The 13,303-nt window shown below is 49.1% G+C and overlaps 3 protein-coding genes across 3 annotated transcripts; all 3 read right to left on the bottom strand.

Moving 5' to 3' along the window:
• Window positions 1-12: 12 nt before the first annotated feature.
• INS49_009245 (uncharacterized protein) lies at window positions 13-3,124 on the bottom strand (the record flags this gene model as incomplete). Its single annotated transcript, XM_043169981.1, has 3 exons — window positions 13-773; window positions 864-1,344; window positions 2,705-3,124. 3 exons carry the CDS (start codon window positions 3,122-3,124, stop codon window positions 13-15), a joined length of 1,662 nt encoding a protein of 553 aa, XP_043024546.1.
• Window positions 3,125-9,655: 6,531 nt separating this feature from the next.
• Window positions 9,656-11,010, bottom strand: INS49_009244 (uncharacterized protein; the record flags this gene model as incomplete). The annotated part of the gene is made up of 2 exons (XM_043169980.1): window positions 9,656-10,734; window positions 10,797-11,010. 2 exons carry the CDS (start codon window positions 11,008-11,010, stop codon window positions 9,656-9,658), a joined length of 1,293 nt encoding a protein of 430 aa, XP_043024545.1.
• A 1,250-nt stretch (window positions 11,011-12,260) lies between these two features.
• Window positions 12,261-12,923, bottom strand: INS49_009243 (uncharacterized protein; the record flags this gene model as incomplete). Its single annotated transcript, XM_043169979.1, has 3 exons — window positions 12,261-12,496; window positions 12,525-12,660; window positions 12,771-12,923. 3 exons carry the CDS (start codon window positions 12,921-12,923, stop codon window positions 12,261-12,263), a joined length of 525 nt encoding a protein of 174 aa, XP_043024544.1.
• Between the last annotated feature and the right edge of the window lie 380 nt (window positions 12,924-13,303).

Raw genomic sequence — 13,303 nt, 5'->3', positions numbered from 1 at the left:
ACCAACTGCTACTTAGGTAGATTTGAACTGCCAATATGCCCATAGTATGTCAATCTCGCAAGCGACCTTAACCGCCTCTCTGTCTAGCTTGACCTTCCTGTCAGTCAGAGCCAGGATCCGAGACTTCAACTGCTCCTGAGACAGCTGAGAAGGGTGGAGGGTGGTGCGTGACGTGGACGCTGGCTCTTGATCGAGCACCGCTGACGGCAACTCGCGGGTCACCCGGGCGTGTGCAGCTGCCGTTGTTTGGGTCATGCCTCCGTCGGAGCCACCTGGTTCAATGTTACCTCCCAGCGACTGCTGGGATACCGTGGTAGGAACTCGAGCATGGCGGCGAAAGTCAGTCGTGTAAGCGGTGGAAGCGGCCAATATTGGGTAGGAAGTTAACTGTAGCAGGGCTGAGGGGGGCTGTTCGGTGTTTGGGTAGGCGCCAGGAATATTCTCCGCCGATGAGGCGGCCATGGGTTCCCCTTGACCTGTGGAGGATATCGATGGTTTCGTGGTTTTGGTCTCCGCCGAGTGATGTGGGACAGCCCTTGCATCATTCGCTCGCTGGTCGAGGTGCCTTTGCCACTCGTCTCTTTTGTCAAGGGGGATCAGCGGCGTCAATTCCGGGTCCAGGGGCAGGCCACTTATGCCACTTTTCTTGATGAGTGCCGCAACGACGACCCTCGGATCCTCCTCGCAAACCTCCTTAAGCCTGTCCGGGTCCGCAACCCGAAGTCTCAAAATCTCGGTACGCAGGGATTCGGTAGACGGCCTAGTGGGGAGCTCTTGGCATGGTCAGCGCAAGTTCGACGAAGGGCCTTGGGAGAACGGACGTCATCCCCATTTCTCGTTCCTTTCGGGGGCCCCATCCTGACCACTTTTCCCTTCCTCGCCATTATGTTCAGGATTTGCCTCGTATGCGGCATCCGGCGAGGAAGGGACCTCTCGGAATATAAGACCGACATTGTTGTCCTCGAGGAACTTCCTGCATTTCCCCCGTCCGTCGTGGCTACCTGTCCATTCCCGGGTGTAAGGCTGGTAGACCAGTTCAGGGCCACCACCTGTTTTTCTTTTGCATGCCCCTGTGTCTTGTAAGATCCCGAGCATCCTCTTGACTAATCCTTCAAACCGAGGGTGGAAAAGGTTGTTAAACTGCTGATCATGATCCAAGCAGACGTGTTTGTCGTGGATCAGTTCGTCGAAATGTTCCCGCAAATTGGACACGTTCAGGTTGTGCTTGACGAGGTGGATGCATATTGAAACCTTGAGCTCTCCACACCACGGGACACGTGGGGCTGCCTTCCCTGGCCGTGGGCGGAAGTCATAGAACTCCCGAGTCGCTTTCCCCTCGATTGTCTGCCAAGATGTAGTTAGCTGATGACTGGTTGTCCCAAACACCGTGCGTTCTGGAGGGGCTGTACATGGGCAGAGTTGTCCTGGCACATCCTTGTCTCGTCTGACTTCTTGGCTTGCCAACGGGCTTTTGGAGTACGGTGAATGTTGATACGGTGCCTAGAAGGATGGTGTTTGATTGCAAGAGGGAATTTTAGCAAAAATGATAGCCTGATGGAGTCGCTGGGGCTCTGGGGTTAATCAGCGCAGTGTCAACTTGAAGTGAACAAAGGAACAGCCAAGTATGAAACATTGCATGACGTGGGAGCAAGGCCCTCAGCCCCCCAGTAGCTGTGCTAAGATTAGTATATGATTGCTGCGTCAACATTCACTAACAACTGTGTTTCCTGTACAGATTGCGGGATGCATTGCAGCTTTTTAGTGCTTATATTAAGTAGATAAGGGCATGTCATCAGATGCCGGAGACTACTTAATCTGCAAAATCTATTATAAATTCCCTGTGCTCACCAGGTCTTGCCCAGGAATATCCTGCAAAGCGACCCCAAGTTCTTATGAAAGCCCCCACCTCGCCATTCAAAATGTCCTGGTATCGTTCGATAAAATTGACTGCCTCCAGAATGCTTCCCTCTAGCTGACCCTCAGCAATAGCATCGTTTGTTTGTTTGCTGTCTAGGCGTCCCTGCTTGAGTAGATAATTTTGTAGCTGAAAAGCATTCTCGTCCCATTCTCTCTGTAGGAAAAGTCGGTGGTTATTGGCCAAGTCTAGTTGCCCGAGGAAAACTCCGACTCTGGTCATGGCAAGGCGTGAATGCGCAGTGATAGCGTTATGTTGCAGGTTGGATACAAAGCCCGGCTGCAGCTTGCTAAGAGGCCGCCCATTAGTGCTCGTGAGTGATTTCAGGAGCCACCCAATGATAGTTTTTTGATACACCCTCTTCCATAACAGCCACCGAGCATCGATCCTGAAGTACTGGTCCACCGATTGCGTGGCCTCCTGCAAGGATCCATAGGCAGCGGCAACCAGTTTCCCCATGTCTTTGGCAAGCACGGTCTCCACATCCACCAGTTGACGCCTTTGCATAGATATTGACACTAATATTTCGGACTCAGCATCTAGGAGTCGATCCGTGATGCTGGCGAGTCTCTCCTCTCTTGTCGGCTCTGGACTGTCCCTCGCATGCATTAAAGCGTGCCACCACCACCACGGTGTCGGTGATTCTTCAAGGACAGCTTGCAGCTCAAGGAGAGCCTGGTTTAGGGAGACTTAAATTATGTCCAGATGTGCTGCAAGGCGTTTTCTGTCCTCAACTTGCACGGCAGCTATATGGGATACACTATTCGCGGCGCCCCTAAGGTTACTCACAACGTCTTGATAAGAGGAGTGGACGTTGTGCATCTGCGCTGCCCAATCGATGTTCCGGGCGGTAATAGAAATCCGGTTATATCTAGGGTCCTGAGAAGGGAATCTTGTGGGAGGTGCTTCTTCCTGCTGGACCGGAGCGATGGGGTCGGGGACTGCATTTGGAGTTCGAGCAGATTGGAAGAAGACGTAGACTGTAATGAGCACCACGGTTGCAAACGTGGCGAGGAGTGACAGGCGGTAACGGGAAACGCGCTGGGGAGGTTTAGCCTTGGTGATTGCTGGCTGGCTGATCTGACTGGTGGCGGGCCCGTTGGTTTGATTGGTAGTGGGATGACTGGTTTGATTACCCCTTGCTGTTGTCCAAGCAGCAATCAGCCTGGTTAGAGCAGCTGGGCTGAGTGTGTTCTCGTTCTCCGGCATATCTGTGCTGTCTTGTTGATGTTGTATGGTATCTGGTGAAAGAGCTTGAATTAGGGCTACTAAGAGCCAGACAGTGGGAGTATGATAGGCAAGGGCTGACAGTGATTTCATATTAAAGTGGCACCTATTCCGTCTTAAGGACATTCAGAGCCCCAGGTGATGTTTCCTCAATTGCCTGCTAGATAAGCCTCAAACTTCCATCAGCTTGGGGATAAAGGAGTTGGTTCCGGGTGTTGCCACTCCGAAGCCACAGAATAGATAATGTTATGAATCACTCTGTCATATTTAATCTAATCATTTCGTGGCTTAGATGATGGTGAACCTATCCCGTGTCTGCTGGCTGGCTCTGTGTTCTGAAGGAAAGACTGCTATGACGGCTTTAACTGAGCAGAAGCTACCTTCCGGGATTTAAAAAGAGAAAACGATGCTTTGAGATGATGACATGTGATACTTTTCGGCCCCAGTGCCTTCACAGCCTCGTGTAAACACATCAGGGAAGTCTGCACACGGAAATAACGTCTCTTGAGTCACGGCTCTAGATTGATGTGTCTTATTCCTGTTTATTTTCGCCCCAACAGAAAAGTAACTACCACAGTAGGCCTAAGCCCTAGATCAAGCCTCTGGAAGCTTGGCGCCCAGCCCTGAGCTCTGCTGATAATCAGCCTTCGTCTCTATCCAATAAGGACATTCAAGGCTGTCCGTGTTGCCGGGTCACCATCAGATCCTAAGGGGCCCCTAATGTCCAATGATGACAGAGCGAATCAGACACCTTGGCACCTTGGTACCCAAGAGGTTTGAGTACACCATACATTCTCCTCAAGCCTCCTCAGTACGAAGTTGTTCTTTTCACCTTTTCATCATCTAATATCAGGGGCCCTACTAATATCTGACAATGAAACGGCGGAAAGAAACAACTTCGTACCAAGAAGGCTTAACTTCAACCACTCACTTCCTTCACCTAAAGCAGTATCCAGACAGACTGCTCCTTGCCTTGCCCATGAAATCCACCTCCATGCGCCTCGCGACCCAGATTTCTTCAGAACCAGCTCATTCGTTTTAGATCCGTTTTCTTGGCTTTAACGGTGACTCTCACAAGTCATTCATTCCCTGCCAACCAACAAATAGAACCGAGAAATACCTAGGGCCCTACAGATATTTCTCAGGTCTATTGATGGACTTTGGGCGAAGTCACATGTCAAGCAGCCACTGCCATCCTGCCCCATGTCTATAGCCTCCATGTGCAAAAGGTTTCCCAATCAACAGCCTTTTCCAGCATACTTTGCAACCTCTTCGCCACCATTCGCGATCCAAGGAATCGTCTTAAAAACTTCTTCGTCGTAACGAAGGACCGATCAGACTTTTCCACTTATCTTACGCGCCACAAATCCACATACTTAGTAGTAAACCTGAACATTTCCTCTATCATCTCGGCTTCTTCCTCCTTGTTCCTTAGGGCGTGGTGGATTCGGTAGTGTACCCACAATTGGTCAGGAAACCTAAACACCCGCTCAGCCGGGCAAAGTCTGCATGTTAAGTCCCTTCTTAAGGGACGTAGTGGAGGCTCCGGGTTGCAAACAAGGTCTGTATCTGAAATTGTGTGGGTCGAATTATTGGCGAACAATGCAGAGAATGGAAGCGAGCCTTCAAACGTGGAGAAACTACCGGTGCTAATCGGCTTCACAAGACCTCGTGGTAGGCCTCGAGCTTGGCATAGCACGTCGAGTTGGATGCACATCGTCTCTTCCATCGTGAGTGCGGTAAGCTATTATGAGTTAGAAATTATCCCCAAGTAAGATGAGCAAGCACAGGCTATAACATACTTGTAGTAGGCATGGTGGAAAATGAACCGCACAGTGCTCCGGTGTAGGATAATCGTACTGGCGGAAGGTTTGCGCCGAACTCATGCACGAAGATCGTGAAAGGTTGCTGCTTTGCGACTCCCAAACAATGTGCGAAGGGCAGATGCAGTGGGCGTGGTGACAAAGATGTGACGCGTGAAATTTGTTCGCCGAATCTCCCGTCTCCCAAAATTTTGCCCAATCAGATTCGTCCTTCCCATTAGGCCAGTGGCGGTCGTTGTACCAGACACCTGCCCTAGCATATGCCATATTCCGCTTGAGAATTGTCCACGCAAGGCGTCTCTGACCAGGGGTTTGATCTGTTCTGAACTGGGTATTAAGGTATTGAACATAGCTTTTCAAGCCATTGGCCTGGACATCCTGAAGCATAACAGCTGGATCAACCCCAGACCACTCCATGGGGACTAGGACGCAGGTGCTTCGGTGTTCGGGGGCGACCCCCCACTGACCGAGAAGATGTCTTTGATGAGAAAGGAATTGTTGTTCTGCCGCTTTAGTCGGCATATTGCCGATTTCGGGGATAGGCTCATGCAAAAGGATGTCACCATCTTCCGCTGGCTTAACGGACTGATCGTTTCCGGAACCTCTAGAGCCCTCGCCGTAACTTTCGCCATTACCATCAATGGATTGTGGTGAGGAAGTGTCGGAAGTGCTGGGTTGCGGCGAGCCTGCTTTAGGAGGAGGGATGACGAGGTCACCTCTTATGCTGGCCAGTAATATGCTGTGCCGGAGAAAAACGGACCATTGTTCTGGATCATGATGGTTTGTCCCCGACTCGGATGTATACTAGGGGCGGTGTACCCATTCGAGCTAGCATGAGATATTGTATGCGCTGATATAGCGGGCAGGCATGGTATCCTCTTTAGTCCAAATGGCGTGATCTTGAGAACAGAGCAAAAAGCGCATCATGAACCGGAGGCGGTGTTGGTTACTGTCCCAGGTGCTTGTATCTGGAGTATCGTCCTGAAAGAAGATCCGGCTTTTCTTGCTGATGATACGTTTTGCCATCCGCAAGGTGGTCTTGGCCGCGGTCCATGTCCATTCAACTTTCTCTGGAGCCCACTGGTGCAGCTGACAGGTAACAGGGTTTAGATATCCCTCAGCGTACTCCAGGTACGTCTTCAAGAACCACGATTCCGCGAGAAATGCGGCTAATTCTCGATTTGTATGCAAGTGCAAGGACTTCAATGCACTGTTCTTTGTGTGCCAGCGGCGAAACCCCTGCTGGTCTGATTGAACGTAATCATTTAGCTCCGAGAGGTCATCATTGAAGACCTTCCCATAGCTGCATTGCAGATCGGTTGGTTCCTGCTCTTCTCTCGTGATAGACCATGAGACTTGTCGATTTGTGCAGTCCTGGCCTTGCTGCATCAGTGGTGGATTGTTGTTGATAACTCCGCGGTTGGTGAAATTTTGATTTGCCAGGATTGATAATGTGCTTTTTCCTGCTGCTGGAATGGTAGGACTGGAAGACTACTGGGATTTCTTGAGTAGATCCCAGCGCCTCCGCTACGTGTTGCTCTCATGCCGTATGTTCTAGATTAGCGGTTAGTAGGTGAGCAGGAGGCATTAGAAATGACTTGATACTTATAATTAAAGCTAGGTGATTGAATCGGGCATATTGTTCCATAAGGCCAGTAATTCCTTGTTTAATGGCCAGCTAATTCCAACAGGATAGGACAGTATCATCATTATCTGTAAACTTGTTGATAATAGAGCTAGGGCTGAAATATCGACAGGTCTCCTCGGAGCGAGTTCTGATAGGAGAAACGATTTCTCCGTTTACGCCTATTGATGTGGTTGCTAAGGAGAGCAGTGTAAGCTTCCTATTTGTTGTGAGGTTGAAGTAGGTGATGGGGTGGCTGGGAAAGGAATTTATGGCTTCTGGAATAGAATGACTTAGGTTTACGGGGAGAATGGAGAGGCTATTATGACTGTGATGTCTTGGTTTAGCGCTACCTACTCCTATGTAGAAGGAGCTTTTCAAAATTAAAGAATATAATAGAATAAAGGTGGAACAACTTGGAATCTCTTTTCTTTGATCTTTATTTTCTTTATTATGTATGTCTTATAAATTTCTTTATTATGCATGTCTTGTGTCACGTAGGTCTCCTCTATTGTCAATGTTTTCTTTGTAGGTTATCTCTTTGTCTGTCTTACTACGAGTATAAACCATTAGACTTTATATTAACTGTTCTTTTTTAAGAACTTAAACCTTGAGTGTTATATAATCTGAAAGAAAGAGGTCATTAGCAAAGGAATACCAGGGTTGACATGACAGGTTTCAGGTTCATAATGTTTTAGATCTACCTAAGACACTTTAGAGATTTGATGTTTAGCCTCCCCCGGTCCCCGCATCGTCCGCCAGGATACCACCGCTAAGGTCTCTTCCACGCTGGGATAAAAGGTGCCAAGCGTGGTAAAATTGATGTGGGCTAACCCAAACCGAACTGCCGGGGATGTTGATAGAACGGACTGTGGGATCACGGTGCTCCTGCGCGTTGAGCACTAATAGGTCGTTGCACAGAGATATGAGCCCTGCCTCATCTCCAAATGTGTCCGAAACTGGTAACAGGGATTCCAAGTTTGCGAGTGGGTTTGGGGGCTCAGATGCCAGCCTTGTGAGAATGGTTGGCCGCTCCTCGGGTTCCTCAACATGTGACACTTCATCTTGTTGACGAGTGTCAGTGGATCCCCGAGCACTAGCTGTGCTTGAGCCTGGCAAAATGCCTCTCGGGTTGAAGGAAGCAGCTACTCTTCTAGTAGAATCTCGTACACCAGCAATTTTGGGGAAAGGGTACCGGCCCTTTAGCCCTCCAAGTCTGTTTGCACTCATCTTGGCTCGGATCCTTAACGACTCTATGATTGTGTATTTATAGAACTATAAGACTCTGCCTTGTGAGTGTTTGAATGATGAACGAGGCATATTCCAGACAATTGACAACATGATAATCAGCTCGATTAAATAGGGCCCTAAAATGCAGCTTCCACCCAAATGTTCGCCTTTGAATACCAAAATAATCATGCCTCAGGCAATGGCATTGTACTCCACGTGTAAGTATGCCATAGAATTTTATTCCTTCAAAAAAGAATTGTAAAAGCATGCCTTGGTAGCGGTGATCCTAACAATGCCTAGCAAGTACGAGAAAAGAACTATTGCCGATGTTGAAAGATGAAATACCAGTGCATGATTCGCCGAGGCATCCCGCATGTCCCGATCGAGTGATCTCTCAACCGAGGCTTTGTATTGAGTCCAGAGTTCAGAGACGGTTCATTGTACGAGACCACCCGAGCTATTATTGAAAGCCTGGCAGCTCAATCTCGAGTTCTTGGTGCGTTGTTGCCAGCTTGATCGCAGACACGCGGATAGTTATGTTCATGCGCTAGACGTAGCATCGGTACCTGGACTTTGTTCTAGAACCATGCCCAAGGGTTATTGACGTACAATATCGGGTGTACTGATTGCTTAAAGCTATTTCCAAAGTGATCATGTGGCAGATCAATGGCATAAGCGGCTCGCTTCAAACATTTCTAGCTTACCTGCCTGGACACAGTTCTAATTTTCAATGGGCTCAACTTGGAATTGAATAGCATGCTGTCGTAACTAGGACAGAAGACGGTGTATATACATGTACTGATTCATTACTGGATCTGAAACTAAGTTTTAGCACTATTTAAACCAGATTATCAGTAATCCCTCAATTTTGCAGCAATGACATGACTAAATAAGTATCCATGAGCCTGGCAAATACACTGAATGACCTGAAACTCGAACCTCAGGGATGGGTGCTCAGAATTTGATTTCATCCTCACAAATCTCAACTGCTGGCATCTTGACTTCTGGATTGATCGGATTAGTAAAGATCAGACGAATTCTCTTATATTCAATTTATCGCCACTTGAACGTCTCCGCATTTAATGGCACCGATTCTACTCATATGATAATATGAAATTGGAGAAACACAAGAGAAGAAGAGCCTCACTGTGAAAAGCGTGACCATGAAAAAGTACAGTTACTTAGGTAGGTATATCCTGATACGTTTTCGACAGTCCGCCATCGATCTGCCAATCCTTTGATAATCTGAGTTGAAAAGATGACAAGTATCAATGCTGCGAACAGATCACTACCCACGTTGCACTAGACTCCTCGGATCTCGCTACCAATAATCTTTGTCAGGCTAGCTGCCTTTGTTTCTCCTGCCGCCTTCGCCCATCCAATACGTCACCAATGTGTGTAGCCATCAGCTGTATGGGAAGTGCTTTGTGATACTTGCGCGCCTCAGACAACTGAAGGTGCCCAAAGATCTCCGAGCTTGACTATTCACATACGTGTTCCTAAAGTAAAGGATTATGATTCGCGCAAACTGAATGTACTTGCAGAAAGTAGCTTTCAAGGCACAGCCGCACGTGATGAGAGGTCGTTTACAGACGACTAGCAATAAGACAGAAAACACTATACAGTTTCTAGGATCAGGGTTCGATTAGAACGTGAGACGTTGCAGATCAAAAGCGATTGGTGCCAACATCAGGCTCATTCCGTTAAGCTGTGATCAGGTGAAAACTCAGCTGCTTCTATAATTTTCCGATATATCCCACATAGTTGGCAGTGCAATACATTGCTGGCATCCCACTTGTCAAAACTCCAGCGCTCTGGGGGCTTGAGATTGCAGTCTCAGTCCTTCTCACCGTCCCAACAGAACGGTTCCTCGTTGCTGGGGATCAAAGGCCTCAAAGCCATACCATAGTCGCCGCCATTTGGTGTCCTCAACAGCGTGTGGATGTGGAATTTCGCTGGCTTCTTGTTTGTGAGGAATACGCCTGAGTGATGGTCGAACTCCACGATGATGACAGGGCTCTGGATCCTGTAGTAGAAGGGGTCTGAATCGCCGTATGACCCGATCCAACTGAAGTATGTCTCGTGGAACCATGACTTGATGTTTTCCAGGCGGGCCTTCTTGGCTTGGGCGGGGAGGTAAAGTAGGTACTGGTTCAAGATCCCTAGTACGAGCTCCTGCTGGTCAGACGTCATTTCCGAGACGAGAATGCCCTCATAAGGCACCACTCGATTGTCTCGGTACGCGCCACAAAGATGGCGCTGGTCGTCGTGGTTCCATCGGCCGTGGGGCATAGCAGGATCCCTCAATAGCTTATATGTCTGGGCCTTGGCCTGCTTATCGGCAGGAAGGCTCTGCATGAGTTGCAGTCCCAATTTCTCTTCCTCCTCAAGTATACGTGTTCCCTTGTACTTTCCCTCGTCGATGAGGTTTGGTTCGGCGCCTGTAAACCACGGTGATATGACGATCTGCGACTTGTAAAAGAAGATGTTGAGGCAGAGGTGGTGACCGTAAAAGGCGTATCCCCAAGGCCGTGTTGTTGACGGCTCGCCAAACAGGACAAAGTTGTAGCTGAACTCGTTCATCACGGACGGTGATTTGACCAGATCGCCGAGGAAGCCATTCACGCGCGTGGCGCCCACCGCCTTTTGATACCCCTCGGGTGAAAGCGTCGCCTTGAGGACGAGCAAGATCTTGTCTCGCAGCTCAGAGCTTATCTCGTCAAGCCGGACTCCTTTGTCGCTGAGTAGGAACTCGGGGTTGCTCCACGTCCGCCACTCGGGGGCATCCACGTGGTACTTTACGCGCTTGGCCTGGTCTGCGTCTAGCAACTCGACGACAGCATTTGTGGCATTCACGATGTCGTCGATCGGTACTCCTTCGTCTTGTAGCTTAAAGAGATCTGGTCTCACAGTACCTATGTAGAGTCAGCTATGATGCACGTTGTAAGCTTGGGCGGCCCTGGCGAGGTATGCACACCGTCGGTTGTGACGCCCTTGAACGGGTCCTTGAGCAGTTTGAGCCAGTGCAAGTACAGGTTGTGAAGCCATGGCGGGTTGCCGCCCTCTTTGAACTCTTTCGCGTATACGTGAGCATCTTGTTTCTGCATGGTCGTGAACCTGGGTATGCTCAAGTCTGGCAGGAATTGGCGGTACTCGCCACCATGCTCGGCCTGTGCCGCTTTGGAAGCCATGGTCGCTGGTGCTGAGCTGCTGATTGTTACAGACTGTAAGACAGTAGTCCGTGAGAACCCAGAGTGACAACCAAGCAGTCGGTCAGCAGTCCTGGGGTATCTGATATGACTCTGGAGGTGTTGTCGACGACGTAGGCAACGTCACCGCGGAAGTTCCGAGCACGCCCGTGATACGTAAGTCCGAACTGGGCCGAGCCTCGGGGCCTACTTCTAGCACCGCTTGGCAATTCTAAGTGCGGCACGTCGATTCAACTCAAAACGCGTGTGCAGGTAACGCTCTGCTAACGAGTCCTACTTGCTATTCGGAACGCATCAGAGGGAGGTAATGTCCAAGTGGCACGATTTGACGCAGCGACCCGCGACTCCACGTGTTGTGACGGCTAGAATTTCCGGCATATGCACTGTCTGTCCCAAGCAAAGTGATGCCCCCCCCCTGTCGTTTTGACTCACGCTCCCCCCTCTGCATAGAAAAAAACAGCCCTTTACGCGCATGCCTATATAGCATATGCACCCCTTCCTTTAATCTTTAATTATCTTAATTTCTTTAATTATTTCTTTTATAATTATTTTTATAAGCTATTTTAATACTTAATAATAAAATAAATACTTATAAAAAAGATAAAAAATATAAAAGTTTATATTAAGTATAAAGAAAATATAAAGAAAGTATATAAAAAGTATAAAAATATTATATAAGCATACTTAATTAAAGGAAGGCTTGATATATGTTAACGCTATGCGGGCGCATGCGCGAAGGGCTTTTTTTTCTATGCAGAGGGGGGAGCGTGAGTCAAAACGACAGGGGGGGGGCATCACTTTGCTTGGGACAGACAGCAGCTCTGGACTCGGGAAAACATCGCATACCCCGCAGGCGCCAAGACCATGTCCAGATCTTCGGAAATCCCGGCTATGTTGGGTTAGGGTAGCGGATCGAGGAGACACGTTCATGCCGGATACACCACTTCTAGCATTGCAATTACAGCAACACACGGGTAGAGTGAGCTAATGTCTGCCTGCTCATAATTTATATGCTGCCCACTCAGCTTCATATATCCACTTACTTAACACAAGTAAAATAGTTATACTTGTTAACAAAAAGAATATGTATGGTAGCCTTTCTCGAATTGCTCCCGAATCTCATGTCCTCGCTGGGCCAGACTTTGCTTGACGGGCCACGCCATTAATAAAACCGTAGTGTTCTGTATGGTACACAAACATCCTTGCCACCAGGGCTGACAATTTTACACCCTCTAGGGCCGGTATCGCACTGCATGCGGTGTGTATGGTGAAGCTGGCAACTCGACAGGACTTTGATACCCGGATAGCTCACTAGGATCTCGAAGGCCCGGGAGCTCAAGAGAGCGCTCGACCGATGGTAGTTCAGAAACACCTTCGTGGCCGCCCTGCTTCCTGTCACTCACGGCCGCTTTCATCACATCGTCGCTGATGTTTCCCCGTGTTTTCCGTCGTTTTATGAAGAGAAAGACTGCCGCTGCAATAGCAAAAAGACATACCACCCCACCTATGACGGCACCAGATAATGCCCCGGCCGAGATAGAATTGCCTGGGATTAAACTCGGGGTTGTGTTGGAAATCGTAGAAGATAATACCGGATGAGTAGCGGCTGAGGTAGAGCCGCTTGAAGTCGTGCTGGGACTTGTATCAGAAGGCATGGAGGAGGAGATTCGTTGAGAGGCAGTCGCTGAATCTTCACTCCTCCAGTTAATCTGGATCATTGGTGCCACAATTCTGAGGCTCACCGCGGAGGATGTCAGCAATCCTTCCCCACTAGTAATTGTAGATACAAGCGGAAACGTCGCGAAGCCTGTAGAGAGAAAGCTGCCCTCGGCGCCACAATGAGCCGTCAGAAATACGTTCGAGGCGGTTTGGACGCAGGTCTGGCCATTAGGCATAGTTGTACAACCAAAGTTACTATAGATGCCCAGTTGGGTGTTAGGATTCAACACGCAAGGCCACAGAAAGCTCAAGACCAGGACGTACGTCGGACAACAACCAACCGCCGTTTCTCTCTCGTCCATCGCGAATTGCATTTCCCAGCCCGTGCTAGACCCTTGTGTAGCAGAACAAGCGCTGGTATACCCAGCCGGACACGAAATCCCGGGCGAGTAGAATCCCCAGCCGTTCAAAGGCGGGCTTTTCAACGGCGCGGCAGCAGTCGCCTGTGGCCAACAAGTTGAAGCGTCAACTAGATGGTCGACGATGCAGCCCTGACCCCTGTACGCCGAGGTCTGGGAGCTGATTGTCAAATAATAGCGTTGGATGCTTTTTCTAT

Source organism: Diaporthe citri (genome assembly GCF_014595645.1).
Source record: "Diaporthe citri strain NFHF-8-4 chromosome Unknown scaffold_4, whole genome shotgun sequence".
Classification (NCBI taxonomy): Eukaryota; Fungi; Ascomycota; class Sordariomycetes; order Diaporthales; family Diaporthaceae; genus Diaporthe; species Diaporthe citri.
This window is presented reverse-complemented; position numbering and strand designations above follow the sequence as displayed.